This window comes from Leptodactylus fuscus, chromosome 10 (assembly GCF_031893055.1).
Source record: "Leptodactylus fuscus isolate aLepFus1 chromosome 10, aLepFus1.hap2, whole genome shotgun sequence".
NCBI lineage: Eukaryota > Metazoa > Chordata > Amphibia > Anura > Leptodactylidae > Leptodactylus > Leptodactylus fuscus.
The window spans coordinates 25,135,045-25,151,052 of record NC_134274.1 but is presented as its reverse complement, the minus strand read 5'-3'; the positions used below and the strand labels follow the sequence as shown (position 1 = coordinate 25,151,052).

The 16,008-nt window shown below is 44.8% G+C and overlaps 1 protein-coding gene across 2 annotated transcripts in view; it reads left to right on the top strand.

Moving 5' to 3' along the window:
* WDR11 (WD repeat domain 11) overlaps positions 1–8,128 on the top strand; it is a 61,444-nt gene extending 53,316 nt beyond the window's left edge. For both annotated transcript variants that reach the window (XM_075257483.1, XM_075257482.1), the window contains exons 24-29: positions 357–452; positions 705–870; positions 1,616–1,713; positions 2,636–2,781; positions 3,376–3,473; positions 6,226–8,128. In XM_075257483.1, coding sequence (XP_075113584.1) covers positions 357–452; positions 705–870; positions 1,616–1,713; positions 2,636–2,781; positions 3,376–3,473; positions 6,226–6,362 — 741 coding nt within the window. In that variant the 3' untranslated portion in view covers positions 6,363–8,128. The remainder of the gene's footprint in view (positions 1–356; positions 453–704; positions 871–1,615; positions 1,714–2,635; positions 2,782–3,375; positions 3,474–6,225) is intronic.
* The last annotated feature ends 7,880 nt before the right edge of the window (positions 8,129–16,008 follow it).

Here is a 16,008-nt window from a genome sequence, read left to right as displayed (position 1 = left end):
ATGGAGTAGGAGGTACCCTTTAAATACAGGATGTGTATAGGCTGAATGAATGGGCATAAGCCTAGGTATTGGTTGTTTTGATTGCAAGAAAAAGGTAATTTGATAAAATTTAAATATAATACTGATGTACAGAAGGTTAGAAGGTACAGCATGGAGTGAATGTTACACTAGACAATCTTTTACTGGACTCTATGGGAGATTTATATGTGGGTATTGGGGTATATTTATACTGCACATGTTACAGGCTGAAATCCATCTGTGTGTATTCTTTTATTCCCTTCCATTCCTGTATACCCTAATGATCGGGTGACAGATTATATTCTCTTGGCATCTGACGTCTTTTCTTTTACCTGCAGAAATTCCAATTGGATAGGATTTGTCTACAAGAAGTGAAGCGATCAAGCTACGAACATACAAGAAAGTGTGCGGACCAGCTGCTTCTCTTAGGGCAGGTACATACACAGTAGGAGTCCAAGGTTTAACTTTAACCTCCCAGGCCAAAATCTGTAATGGGGTCACTACTTATCTTTTCACACCCCAGAATATAATGATCGGACGTCCCGGGGAGGTCATCAAACATAAAGATTAATAGATTGATGGATTAGCATTGAGCATGCCCGGACTACCTTGGCTCTGATCCTCCTGTATCACAATGTACAAGAACTCTTTTGCTTTATTATATTGATATTGAATGTGTTCTCCAGACAGACCGAGCTGTGCAGCTGCTTCTAGAAACCAGTGCTGACAACCCACAGTATTACTGCGACTCCTTGAAGGCATGTCTTGTTACCACAGTCACTTCCTCCGGACCCTCACAAAGCACTATTAAATTGGTAGCAACTAACATGATTGCTAATGGGAAACTGGCAGGTACGGCATCTGTGTTTTTTTTTTGTTTTTTTTGTAATGTGCTAGTTATATAACAAGAACCAAGCCAGTTGGAGTAGTAAATTATTAAGGACCTGTCATCTCTCTGACATGTCTGTCTCAGTAAAAACTGTATTTCCCTTAATATAACATTTAGAGAGCATTGCTTCTTATAACACAGTATTGTGCTGTTCCTCTATTATTCCTCCTAGAAATTTGTAAGTACGGCAAATTGTAAACTGGATGCTACGGAGATGAAATATCTCCTTACATATCTAACCAGTGCTAAGACCTTGTAGGGACGCACAGTCTTTGACAAGGGAATGGTAACGTCTTGGAGAAATAACAGAGGACCGGCATTACACAGAACTATAAAATCTGCTCCAGACCTATTATTTAATAGGGAATACAAGTATACACAAAATACCATTGAATAAGGAGAGGACGTGCGGGCTCTGATCACGTCATCCATTGTAGGAACCAACCTGAAATCTTAAGGCTGGACACATAAAGATCTTGGTCCATAAGTAAGCAAGTGTCCCCAAAAATCCTCTTTGAATAAAAGTAATGGAGATGGGTTATTAATCCTGAGTACTGGTGTAAGAATAGTCTAAGGAGTCACAAACATAACTGGAAAAAATAGAGAAATCGAGAAAACAAGTAAAATGATCTTCAGAGAAAATGCTGAATATATTAAGATACCAGAACTAACATTAATGAATTATTTGTCAATTTCTCTTCCCTATAGAGGGGGTGCAGCTTTTGTGTCTGATAGACAAGGCCGCAGATGCCTGCCGCTACCTCCAGACATATAATGAGTGGAACCATGCCGCCTGGCTTGCCAAGGTGAGTCCTGCAGGCAAGAACATAATGGAGAACAACATTTCGTATAATCGCTTCACTTGTTGTCCTAGTAAGCCAGATTTTCTTCAAGATGGAGATGTAAGTCTGGTTCAGTAGAACTGTAAGAGGTCAGAACTCTACTGCCATAATACAGACGCTAAAACACGCTTATATTACAGCTTGGCCACAGTGACGTCGCTTCCACCGTGATGCCACATCAAATGACTGAATCATTTTGGCGACGGTTTTAGGAGTCCCTGCCTCCCAGCTCCATACTGTCCTGTAGTGATTATAGTCCTGTAGTGACAGTATATAGAGGAGAAGCAGGGACTCCTAAGAGCGTATATATCCATAATGCTAGGAGTCTCACTCCCGGATTAGCCAAGCAAATCCAGTGAACACATAGACAGAGATTCACAGATGAAACTTGGTAGTGTGAATGGCCTCTGAATATCAGATGGTCACAGCAAATATACACAAAAAAACTAAATGAAAACATCTTATGCTGGGTTCACACCAGCGTCTGGACTCCGTTATCAAGTTTCTGTCTTCTGCATGCAGAAGACGGAAACCTGTCATGCCGAGTCCAGCCGTGAGCGCTGGTGAGCATTTTATGCTCTGCGAGGCGAAACCGTTTTTTTTTTAAACCAGACACAGAGTACTGCATGTCCGACTCTGTGCCCGGTTTAAAATAACCGGTTTCGCCGCGGAGAGTATAAAACGCTCACTGGCGCTCACGGCCGGACACTTTTCAAACCCATTCAAATGAATGGGTATGAAGATGCCTGCAGCTTTCCATCTCCCGCCCAGTTTTGTGCAGGAAATGGAAACCTGCATAAAGGAGGCCCGGGCGCAGATGTGAACGAGCCCTAAGAAGCTTGGATATGGTTCTAGTCTCATTGTGTTCAACCTAACTTTTTATCAGGTGCGACTGAACCCAGAGGAGTGTGCTGAGGTCATGAAGCGATGGGTCGACCATCTCTGTTCACCACACATCAACCAGAAATACCGAGCCATCCTAGTCCTCCTCTCTCTGGGCTGCTTCAAAAAAGTCATTGAGATGTTACACAGGTAATGATATATATGTGTGCATAGGAAAGGAGGCAGGTAAGTCCGGATTGTCCAGCTGTATGACTATTACTGTATCCTAGACAATGGAGTGATAACACAGCTAGACCACCAAACAAACTAGTATCAACCACCTTACTATCCAATCCCATAAGCAAGTGGACATTAACCTCTTCACTGTCCTAGATTACAACAACAACAAAAAAATGACATACAGCCTATGACGTCATGCAAAGAGCTGGAGGTGGCAAGTGCTCTTCTGTCACATGAAATGGGCTTTCTAACCGCAGACCTTGATATTTCCCCCACCTGTTTGGCTTTTCTATGACAACCCTTCACTGCCATTTTCAAATAAACAGGCCTTTGTTCATTTCTTATACGATGCCCGTTCAGGAGTGACACCGTACGGGTGAAAAGTACAAAAAACCAAACCAAGCTGTACACACTGAGCCCAGTTTGGCCTTGAATTCCTCTTTTTCTATGTTGCTCACTAGCTGCTGGAGTACAACAGGTTCTGGAAGTCTGAGGCTGATCTTTGCATTCCAGGGGATATTGGTTTTGGTTTTATAGTCAGAGAATATTTCCAATGTTTTTCAGCATGAGGTGTTTTGATCGCGCTGCCTTGTTTTTGGAAGCCTGTCTGCAGAACTCAGCAATCGAAAGCAGCGATGAGACCAATATCCTTTTCTGTCTTGGTAAAGGTAACACCAAACCTTTGTGGGGATCAATAAGTTAATAAGGAAACGTAGAATGTGCTTTAAGTATTTTGAGAACTATAAATGTAGAAATACTATATACACTCCTCAATATTGACACTGCAACACCTAGAAGGATAATGGTGCGTAGTGATCCAATCTGTTCTGCAAGTGAAATGGGTTATCGCACCCCAAGCCTAGGACGATGTGGACACAAACCATCAGAAGACGTTTGCAGGACACTGGCTCATAGATATTGAACTACAGCTGTTCCTTTGACCTTACACCACCGCTCTGACAGGCTGTCATGGTGCACAGCAAGGGTGGCTGGAAAGGAGGTCTGAAGACCATATGGACAATGCCATGAGAGAGTCCTCACCAGGGAATGTCACAGCAGTCCTTCTCCCAGGATCATGGTGTGGCACAAGGTATGGTAGCCAGACACTTAATGTTTCACTGATTTGGTCATGGAGCCAATGGTACGGCCATTTCTCCAAAATGTCCCAGGAGTCACTTAACAGGACAACACCGGCTCACATGTTGCTTACAGCATATGTGGCTTAGACGTGCCAGTAGGGCCTGCAGCGTCACATCTGAGAGGTCATTGGTCTGCAATTGCATAGTGATCTGCGCATTCGGCGTAGTATAACATTCCTACGGGAACCATTAGTAACCTCATTGTCAGGATGCCAAGGAGCATGTATTTGTGCGCCCGGTACTCATAGTCCACAATGAATAAATCAGGAAGTTTTGAATATTTTGTTATTACCGTATATACTCGAGTATAAGCCGAGTTGTTTTTTTTTGTTGTTGTTTTTTTTTTTAGGGGGGCTTCTATGATATGACCAGCCACAGTAGTAATGTATAGAATCTCCCATAGTGAAAAAAAAGAAGCTATAAAAAAAATAAAATAAAAGTTCTAAATCCCTCCTTTCCCTAGAATACATATAAAAGTAGAAAATGACTGACACACATACACATTAGGTATCCCTGTGTCTGAAAGTGCTGGTCTACTGAATATAGGGGATCTGCAGTGCTCCTGTTCTGTCAGGAAGGGGTTAATAGGAGCACTGCAGATACCCTATATACAGCCAGGCTGAATTCCAGGTGGGGGAAGAAAAAATAAAAATAGTCCTCAAGCTCAAGGAAGGGGCAGACAGACAACCAAAACACCCCCTCCCCTTCCCCAGCACCTACTGCACCCAAAAACTCCGACCATTTTAATTTTTGAAATTTTCCAGTAGTTGCTGCATTTCCCCCCCTCGGCTTATACTCGAGTCAATAAGTTTTCCCAGTTTTTTGTGGTAAAATTGGGGGCCTCGGCTTATATTCGGGACGGCTTATACTCGAGTATATACGGTACCTTTTTAGCATTTGTAATTCATTAACATGTCTATCAGTCCTGCAATTTCCAGTTTCCAGAATTCAAAGACAATTCCTTCTTGGTGCTGCATGTTCAATATTGAGGGGTGTATGTGTATCCATATAGGTCAGGGAGGATACCGCGTCTCATTGAGGAGGTGCAACTGGTGTGCATAGAATTTTCCCATGGAGCAATGCCTGAAAATAAGTATACAAATGAATTTTTCTTTCTTTGGAAGGAGAGCTAATTTCCAAGCATATATACATACATATAGAAAGCATAAGGTCTAGCTGTAGCCAAGGTTCCCGAGATCTCGTCTATAGACCTCAGTGAAGACATAGCTGTATTAATTTGTGTATAAATAAACCCAGTAGACATCCATATAACCACTCTCTCTGAGATCTCAGCTGAGGGAGCCGAGTGGGACAGAATGTAATTACAATGTAATAGAATGTTATAACTCCTATGTTATAAGAACATAACCGTAACACACTTATGACAGCCTCATAAGAAGTCACAAGAACACTGGAGGATTAAAGATGTCTGAGTACACAAATCAAAGAGAGGTAGTTTAATAGTTAACCCTTTAATAGCTAGCATCCCACTTAAAGTGGACCATTCATGTCCTCAGGCACCTGCGGTTTTATATATATAGAAAGCTAGAATTCAGCGCACTGTTAGATTTCCCGTTTTGTGCCCCGGGGCTGGAGATATTGGCACCGATCTCTGCCCACTTTCAGAAGGGCGTTCCTGAAAGTCTAGCTGGGCTGTGAGGAAGGCTTAGGGCTAAGGCCTCGGCTTATATTCGGGACGGCTTATATTCGGGACGGCTTCTAACTCGTCCATAGCCCTGTACTGTCAGAGGGAGCGTACCTTACGTCCCAGCAATGACGCTAAGCTGTGAAGAGTACAATGGGGAGGTGGGGGGCGTTCCTTCGAGCCCAGCTACACTGTCAAGAACACCCTTCTGACAGTTAGCAGAGATCGCTGCCGAAACTAACAATCTCCAGCCCTGGGGCACATAACAGAAAAGCCGACCATGCTCTGAAGTGAGCGCACTGTTGGCTTTCTAGCGGTACATAAAACCACATTGCCTGAGGATATGAAAGGTCCTCTTTATATAGTCTACCATTTCTATATTTAATATGTTGTTCTTCCCATTTCCATCAATGGGGTCCATCAGACTCCGTTTGTGTCTAGCATAGAACAGATCAGTTTGTCCATTATATCTGGACCTCTGATGTACCAGGAGAACAGAACCAAAGACGCAGATAGCCTTACCTCCACTATCTGGAAAGACATCAGCGCAGCACTAGTCACTAAGCAGGTTCTTTATCATATACTGGTGGCTTGTCCTTAACCCCTTCGCACATAAACTGATCTCTGCAGTGTTTGTGGATTACGCCCGCACTCTCCGCTCTATAGGTTTCACCCAAGGAGCCCTGCACTTTGCCCAGAAGGCAGGAGATGCTGGGGCAGAGCTGGTGACTGAACTTCAGAGCAACAAAGCCGAAGATGAAAAATGAGACAAATATATGAACCCTTGCACATCTACTGAGAGACTGAAGAAAACATGGAAGGAGGTCCCTACCAATTGCACCCTGTACACCCTCTGCTATTACTCCAGCAGTGAATATGGATCCTCTCCATGCATGCAGCGATCTATAAATGACAGCGACATTCCAGTATCCTCTCCTTAGTATACACATTACCACACAGTATACGGGAGGAGGAGATATTCAGAGCTATGACCATTTTCTCTCGCCAGTATAATACGGACACATCAGGATATAGTCAGTCCCGTAAGGGTTGGGTTCTTGCAGGGTTTTCCGAAAAGGTACAGATGAATGGAAACTGGTTTAGTGTTTATGTGGCAAACCAGTGTTATTCCTGTCATTTATATAAACCAGTCAGAAGATTTTTAGGAAGAACGTTCAGTCGGGTATAAGGCTGTTGTAAGAATTCTGAGGGAAGGATGTTCTTGATATACGGTTATGAAATGTATCTACATGCGACAAAGTTACAAGGTAATACACATCAGGTTATGGTCAACTGGACTAGTCAACGTAATCTGTACAAGGTGGCAGGAGAGACGGATAAGGCAGATGGATTTCAACATGCCCAATCCTTTCATTATCCGTGGAGATAAGATGGGCGCTGAGGTTTATGACAGGGGCTTACTCCCCTCTCCTCATTTAGGACACACGCATGCTTGGCTGGCCATGCACACGTATGGTAGCGGGAAGTATAGCCGTTGTCTGAACAAGCCATCACCTACATCTGAAGTCTATGACTATCTGTATCCTAAATCTGCCCCCTTAGGTGGTTCTCATACCTGTGCTATTACTTTCCTAACAATGTGGCCTTTTACATGCGCAACTTCTTTAGCATAACTAATACATAAAACACTATAAAAAAAACTACCAGTACCATATACAGCTTGGCATAGAAACTTCTTTTGGTATTCCTAAGCATTGATAATAAAATTTGAAGCAGCGCGATACCAAACCACAGACGGTATAGTCTTCTCCCACCATCCCGCTCTACTCCATACATGTAATAGGGCAGTAGAGGACAAATGGAAGTTGCTTCATGCTCAGATGAATTGAAATAATACCCAAAAAATTGGTTGTTAAGGTTAGTATAGTCTTATGTTGCACTGGTCGTGGTACCTAGAATATTATATGGCACAGAGAGACCTCAGCAGTCTGACATGTAGGCAGCAGCCATATTGAATAGTGCTATACATCTAGTGTGTGCACGTGTATACAAGAGCCAAATGTGGGTATTAAAGGAGAAGTCGGACTGTCTAATGATGGAGCGAGAGATATGACAGTTATAGCCTATGTACAGCGGGCCCTACTGCCATGAAAACCAAGGAGGTGACCAAAAATCATCCCACCTTTAGACATCTATAGCATCTCTTACTGTCTACCGTTACATTAGATCGATACAGTCAATCTGGCCACACACATTAGCTGATTATTGGGGGCTCCAGACCCTTCCCCAAGAGAAGATGCTGGAGAAAGGGATGGGGCTTCTGTATTTCCACATTCTCAGTGTATACAGCAGCTTACTGCCCTTACGTGTGATTGGGGAGACTAGGATAGACATTGATGGATATCTGAAGTGTATGGCCAGCCTCGGAGATGTGTGTATAGTCGCTGTAATCTTCTGCAGATCTGTATTTTTGTACTGTGCTAGTTCTCTGTATAGTTGGTTGACCTGATGGACGGCAGAAGCCTCCTCCTTACCGATAAGTGATCCTAATAAAGTGATAACCTCAATAACTCTCCTGCCAGTGATCCACAAAGGGGAAAGCGTCATTTCTAACATCTGTATCGTGGAATATATGTGATATATAGAGCTCCTATACCTGGCCTGTGTTGTGTACCTCATATTTAGGATCTGTCACCGGGCTAGAGCAACTATCCAGGTGAGACATGAATGAACAAAGAAGGCAAAATGCTGAAGGGGTAATAAGTATGTAAAGGGGTGGTCCTAGATTGGAAAACATGACTGCCATTTTTCAGAAACATCACCACACTTGTCTATAGGTTATGTCTACTGAGCTGCAGTACCAGACACATCCTGTGGTCAGGTGTGGTGCTGTCATGTTTTCTAATCCTTTTCAACCCCTTTTAAAATAATCCACTTTGGTTTCATGGATCTATTACTAGACAACCAAAGAAATTTCCGGCACTCAATGGGTATGCTTCCAAAGGTGAATATTTATTTTAACAAAAACAAAAAAACTTTTCGGTCTAGAAGACCTTCGTCAGTTTGTCGATAGGAGATATGAGTAGTAGGAAGTCAAATGTGGACATGTGGGAAATCCAGGAAATGAAGATGTGCACATCCACAAACTGACGAAGTTCTTCTAGACCGAAACGTTTTTTTGTTTTTGTTAAAATAAATATTCACCTTTGGAAGCATACCCATTGAGTGCCGGAAATTTCTTTGGTTATACTGATATGGCGGTGAGAGGCCATTTCCAGGCACCAGCATAACACCGAGTGACGGTTCATTATCTGTAGAATCTATTACTAGACATGGAGGAAAGAAAAAAAGCAGGTTTGGCTGATAAAAAATACTATGTACTGTCACTTTAAGGCTTCATGCGGCTGCAATATGCCCTTATATTTATGTCCACGTTATGGCCACACATCCCATCTGAATCAAGGGTGGAATGACCTGAACTTGCAGCAGAATAGATCCCTATAATATGCTAGTTCAGGTGGTTAGACTCTTTTTAGGGACGGGATTGCAGCCGACATACAGATGATGTGCAACCAATTGATCGCACCCTAAGTTAGCTAATGTGATGTCACAATCTGTAACTTGTTAATTGCTCATCCTTATCACTGTGCTGACATCACAGAGAAGCAGTCATGTGATCACATCATCCAATCTCTGGCTGGGATTCAGTCCACACCGGTGCTGTACTATAGCGGACTGTATGGGCACAGTAGGTGAATGTCCACACCAGAGCAGATTCTGGTTTGACATCAGATTTGGGGTGGAATCCACCCCAAGTCAGCACCAAATTCCTACATGTGAAAATGTGTCCATTTGATGTGGGCCCAAATGCTTAGTCCCCAAGTGATCAGGAGGATGGGGGACGGAAAGCCCCCTAATGCCTCCTGGTGTATGGAGCACCTGTGTGCTTGTCTGTTTGGTGCTCCATTCACTTCACTGGGGCTGCCAGGACTGCAATCTGGGACAGCACATACAGGTGTGTGTGTATATACTGTGTATATACTGTATATCTATGTGTGTGTATATATATATATATATATATATATATATATACACACACACATATACATATTCTCTTAAGCAAGGTTAATGACAAAGTTGCTTGTTTTTCTTGTGGGAATAAATAAACCGCAGGCGTACACGTATTCCGTAAAGCATTGGTATGTATTAGGCAATGTGGGAATAATGTCCTGCTTGTCATTCAGCAGCTGCTCCTCTTGTGACAACTCATTACTTCTACTGCCCCCGCTCACAATGAAGCCTCCGGAGGTCGCTTACGAAATAGATTTTTGGATGATCCGCTAGTCTCATTTTAACAAATGGCGGGGGGACCCTACCCGAATAGTTCTCCACACTCACAATGCAGGGTGGACGTCTCCTAGAAATGATCCTACAGACAGTATATCATCTCTGGGGATGTGAAGGAATTACAAGACTACAGAGGTGTTTATCTGCACTGAGAATTTATTTGCTGGAAGACGCTTTACAGGGTTGGCCCTCTCCGTGGCTCTCCAGGAATACCGCCACTAGACTGCCATTTCTAGCCATACCTGACCCGTTACAGATTTAACCACTTCAGTACCAATTTGTGGTCCAGGACCAGACGCATTTTCAGTTTATTTTGTATGTGCGGTTTAGAGGGCGGTAACATTTTTCTCATACTTCTCATTCAACTAATTTCTGCGTCTTTTTTCGGGGACACATAGGGCTTTATTTTTATGTTGTTTTTATTTTCGAATATGTTTTCTTTCTTTTTTATTCTTATTTTTCTGATCACTTTTTTCTTTGTAGGGAGACTGATTTCCCCTGCAACTGAGGCTAATACATTTAGCACCAGTTGTAGGAGGAATACAGCCTCCTGCACGTTTTCTACACAGTATACAGAGCTGATCTGGTTCCTGTAGGACCCAGCAGCTCTTGCAAGACACTGATCCCGGCGGATCATGTGACTGCCGGATTAGAGGGAGGCCGTATCATGGCAGCGCCCATCGCTGTGTCGTATACACAGCGATAGAGAAGGCAGGGACGGGAATAAACCTTCCCTGTCTTCTCTCTGGGAGCTCTGGCTGAAGTTACAGCCAGCTCCCAACTTCAGCAATTGCACGATCTCGTGCAATAGCTGTGTTCTGATAGGACATACCGGCACGTCCTGTCAGAACAATGCAACCACTTTCCGGACGTATATAGTCTATGGGTGGTCCGGAAGTGGTTAATAAAGACGTGAAATGGTTACGTTGTTGTTTTGACTTTGTTTTGTGGGGTATTTCATCATTTAAAGGGATATTACAGTACTAAAAAGTTATCCCCTATATAATGGACAGCAGGTGACTGCTAGATGAGTATTGTATTGTGCCCTAGTGCAGTGAGATCATATGGAAGGTACATCAGTAGTTAATATGGAGAACCTGTACCTTGTGACCTAGCACAGTACAGGGGTCAGCAACCTTCAGCTCTCCATCTGCTTCTTAGGACAGCAGAACAAGTGTGCATGCTGGTAGTTGTATCAGTATGCTGACTATTGTCAACCTAAACACTGTTCTCCTAATTACATCCTGGAGAATAGATTTGCATATTTTACCCATAATCCCCAGCGGAGCAGAAATGGCTTCTAAGTCTCCTTACGCCTGTGTAGGTGCACAGTAGGAGTGTAGGAGTATGATTATGTCCTGATCCTATTGTTAACCTGTAACATACCGCAAAACTTCTGATGTGACATCTGTGAAGCTTCACACTAATGACCTTCCTAACATTGCACCTTACCTTATAGTCAGCAATGCACTGTTTAATACTGGCGCCTGTATTGCAGTCTACCTGCCTAGGTTGCAATACAACCGCACGCCTGACAGGCCAGGGAGGCAGCGCAAGGCTCCGGCTGTCATAGCAACCTCGCCTCCTATACACCACACGCAGCCAGCCGCCCGACACTGATGTGCAGCGAGCGAGTGGAGAGAGCGATGGGGGAGTGTGGCAAGGTGAGTCCAACTACACTGGGGCCGATGTGAGGGGGGGGGACAAGAAACTGGGGGCAGATGAAGGGGGGACAAGAAACTGGGAGCAGATGAAAGGGGGGACAAGAAACTGGTGGCAGATGAAGGGGGGGACAAGAAACTGGTGGCAGATGAAGGGGAGGACAAGACACTGGGGGCAGAGATGGGGGGACAAGAAAATGGGGCCAGAAATGGGGGGACAAGAAAATGGGGTCAGGTGAAGGGAGGGACAAGAAACTGGAGGCAGAGATATGGGGGGGGGGGGCAAGAAACTGGAGGCAGAGATGGGGGGGGGGGCAAGAAACTGGAGGCAGAGATGGGGGGGGGGGGGGCAAGAAACTGGAGGCAGAGATGGGAGAACAAGAAATATAAGCAGTTCATCGCCACCGCCAACCCTATAGGACTTCTCCTGACCAAAACCATATTGATTCTTCCATTTTTCACAATGAAGAAACGGACATGGTCATGTGAATAAGGCCCTAATGAATGGTGGGCTGTGACAACGGCTCAGTAATCCCCCTGGTAAGGAGGCTGATAATAGCTGTGGTATAAGGCGAGGGCCACAGGGCCACTATGCCCACTTTTAATACAACCAATGATTACCATGGTTGGGTGTCCCCATAAACTGAGTTAGTTATTTGTGTAAATGCTTGCGCATGGACAGAAGCAGACTGAGTGCTTGCTATGTATGGACCCAGGGGAAGGTAGGGGCCCCCCACCCGGGATACATAACCAATACCCACACCTTAGAAATTAAAAGGCACAGACACATTAGCTTTGGGTAAAGTGGGGGTCGGCCACAGCTTTATTAAAATTAGACATGTCAGCAGAAACCTGTTGCCCCATGTTAGAAATAAGGGGCGCGCCTTCTCCTGCTCATAACCGGATCAAGGGGAGGGGACAAGGTCCTGCCGATCATGCCAGCTGTGACACCTATGGAACCAAAAATAAATAAATAACCACAAAAAACCAAACAAATAAATATATGCAAAACCACAATAAACAGAAGAAAAACAGAAAACATGAACCGAAAACGAAATGAAAAGAAAACCAAAATTAAACGCCCCGGAGGGAGGAAGTTAGGAGCGGGGAGGGTAAGTGGGCGACGAACCTTCTTCGACGCTGGTGGGGATCCGAAAGGAAGTCCCCGCCCAGCGCCGAAGGATTAAAAGGGGCCCGGCACGGCTCCGCCCCCCTCGGCCGCGTCACACGGCAACGTCAGACGCCAGGAGGGGAGCATGGGGGGAGGAGGGACGTAGGGCGCGCAATTGCGAACAGTCAGGGTCCGCGTCGCTTAGGCAACGGCCCGGACCTAAAAGTTAAGGAACTTAAGCACAAGAAGGCTGATGGGCCTTGCTCCATGGTGCACCATAAGTAGTGAGACGACCTGGGAGGACTTATGTGAGGCTCCTCCTCAGTTTAGATTTACATAAATTCCCATAATGCACTGCTTGAGTTAAGTTCACTCTCCTTAAGTTCAATGAATGTTGCTCTGAGGTTGTCCCTGTGAGGTTGCTGTCCCCCTTTTACATTTAGAGTGTGTTTGCACTCCTGAGATCAGCGTGGACCGCTCCATGTCTGCCTGCTAGTAGTGGCCTTGGGCTGCTGCTAAGAGCTGCTGGGTCCTACAGGAACTGAGTGTGGGCAGTGGCACCTGCCGGTCTACACCGTCTTGGCTGCTTCTCAGAATATTATAGTAAAGAACAAAGACCATGAAAAAAAGCTGTGCGTTATTAAAATGTATCTAAGAAAAATTTTTTTTTTTTTTTTTTTGCTGCTAAAAATTTCAGCTGCTGAAATCCTGACCCAGACAACCTGCAGCGAGAGGACAGAATCAGGAGGCTCCGCCCACCGACTGCACAGACCAGTATTTTAGCCATTTTCTTAGATTTTCCTTCATTTAATTTATTATTTTCAATGTTCATTAAGCTTAGGGAGAGTTCCAGCAAAGGATTCTGGGTAAATTATGCAAATTCTCACATTCCTATTGGTCAATTTTTCAAAATGGCTGCCAGGTAGGAGGTCCATTTCAGAAGGTAAGCTCCAGAAGCATTTACCCCCAGAGATACTGGCTGGCCATCACTCAGTTCTCAGCTGGCAACAGTAGCACAGATCACTGATCGCCGGGATCACTTAAAGGGACACCTTTGTCAGAGCTTAGTCTGAACATCCAGCGATCTCTAAGGAGATTGTTTAGGTTTAGAGAAACATGGCTGCAAACAAACGGCACCACTCCTGACTAGGAGCTGTGCTTGGTATTGCAGCTCAGTTTCATCTATTACAACATTTGAGAAAATGGGTTATTCTTTCCACCCTTCAGTAAGCTTAGAGAGAGTTCCAGCAAAGGATTCTGGGAAATTATGCAAATTCCTTAAGTTCCTATTGGTCAAATTTTCAAAATGGCTGCCAGGTAGGCTTTTATAAGTCAGAAGGCAAGCACCAGAAGCGTGGTCTTCTGTGATACACAGGCTGCCCCTTGCTGGCCAGCATATGGTAATGGTAGCACACATCACTGAGATCATTTACAGAGGACCTTTCATGAGTTGGGGCACATGCTGTTTTATATACCGCTGGAAAGCCGACAGTGCGCTTAATTCAGCGCACTGTCGGCTTTCATGATCTGTGGCCCAGGTTAAGAGCAATCGGTGCTGGAACCATAGCTCTTCACCGTCAGAAGGGCGTTCCTGGCAGTCAGTCAGGAACGCCCTTCTTCACAGCAGCGCCTATAGCACTGTACTGTGAGACTGAGGAGGAAGGCCTCCCCCAGTACTTGTCTATGGACGAGTACTATCAGGAGGGGAGGGAGGTCTTCCTCCCCAGTCTCACAGTACAGCACTATAGGCGCTGCTGTGAAGAAAGACGTTCCTGACTGACTGTCTGGAACACCCTTCTGACGATGAAGAGCTACGGTACCGGGACCAATAGCTCTTAACCTGGGCCACAGAGCGTGAAAGCCGACAGTGCTCCATGGTGCTGCATAAGTAGTGAGATGACCTGGGAGGACTTATGTGAGGCTCCTCCTCAGTTTAGATTTACATAAATTCCCATAATGCACTGCTTGAGTTAAGTTCACTCTCCTTAAGTTCAATGAATGTTGCTCTGAGCTTGTCCCTGTGAGGTTGCTCTCCCTGTTTTGCTTGTAGAGTGTGTTTGCACTCTTGAGGTCAGCGCGGACCGCTCCATGTCTGCCTGCTAGTAGTGGCCTTGGGCTGCTGTTAAGTGTGGTGACTGAGTCTGGGCAGTGACAACTGCTGGTCTACACCGTCTCGGCTGTTCCTCAGAATATTATAGTAAAGAAAAAAGACCATGAAAAAAAAAAAAAGCTGTGTGTTATTAAAATATATCTGAGAATATTTTATTTTTTTTATTTTTTTTTTTTGTTGCTCAAAATTTCAGCTTCTGAAAAATCCTGAATCGGCGAAACTGCAGGTAGATTACATAATAAGGAGGCAAAGGTAAGCTCCAGAGGCATGATGCCCAGAGATACTGGCTGGCCATCACCCAGTTCTCAGCTGGCAACAGTAGCACAGATCACTGATGGCCGGGATGACCTAAAGGGACACCTTTGTCAGAGCTTAGTCTGATCATCCAACAATCTCTAAGGAGATTGTTTAGGTTTAGAGAAACATGGCTGCACACAAACGGCACCACTCCTGACTAGGAGCTGTGCTTGGTATTGCAGCTCAGTTTCATCTATTACAACATTTGAGAAAATGGGTTATTCTTTCCACTCTTCAGTAAGCTTAGAGAGAGTTCCAGCAAAGGCTTCTGGGAAATTATGCAAATTCCTTAAGTTCCTATTGGTCAAATTTTCAAAATGGCTGCCAGGTAGGCTTTATAAGTCAGAAGTCAAGCACCAGAAGCATGGTCTTCTGTGATACACAGGCTGCCCCTTGCTGGCCAGCATGTGGTAATGGTTTCTCAGATCACTGAGATCATGTAAAGAGGACCTTTCATGAGTTGTGGCACATGCAGTTTTATATACCGCATGTGCTGTGGCCCAAGTGAAGAGCAATTGGTGCCGGTACCGTACAGCTCTTCACCGTCAGAAGGGCCCTTCTTCACAGCAGCGCCTATAGCACTGTACTGTGAGACTGGGGAGGAAGGCCTCCCTCCCCTCCTGATAGTACTCGTCCATAGACAAGTACTGGGGGAGGCCTTCCTCCCCAGTCTCACAGTACAGTGCTATAGGCGCTGCTGTGAAGAAGGGCGTTCCTGACTGACTGTCTGGAACGCCCTTCTGACAGTGGAGAGCTACAGTAACAGGACCGATAGCTCTTCACCTGGGGCACAGGTCGTGAAAGCTGACAGTGCTCCATGGTGCACCATAAGTAATGAGATGACCTGGGAGGACTTATGTGAGGCTCCTCCTCAGTTTAGATTTACATAAATTCCCATAATGCACTGCTTGAGTTAAGTTCACTCT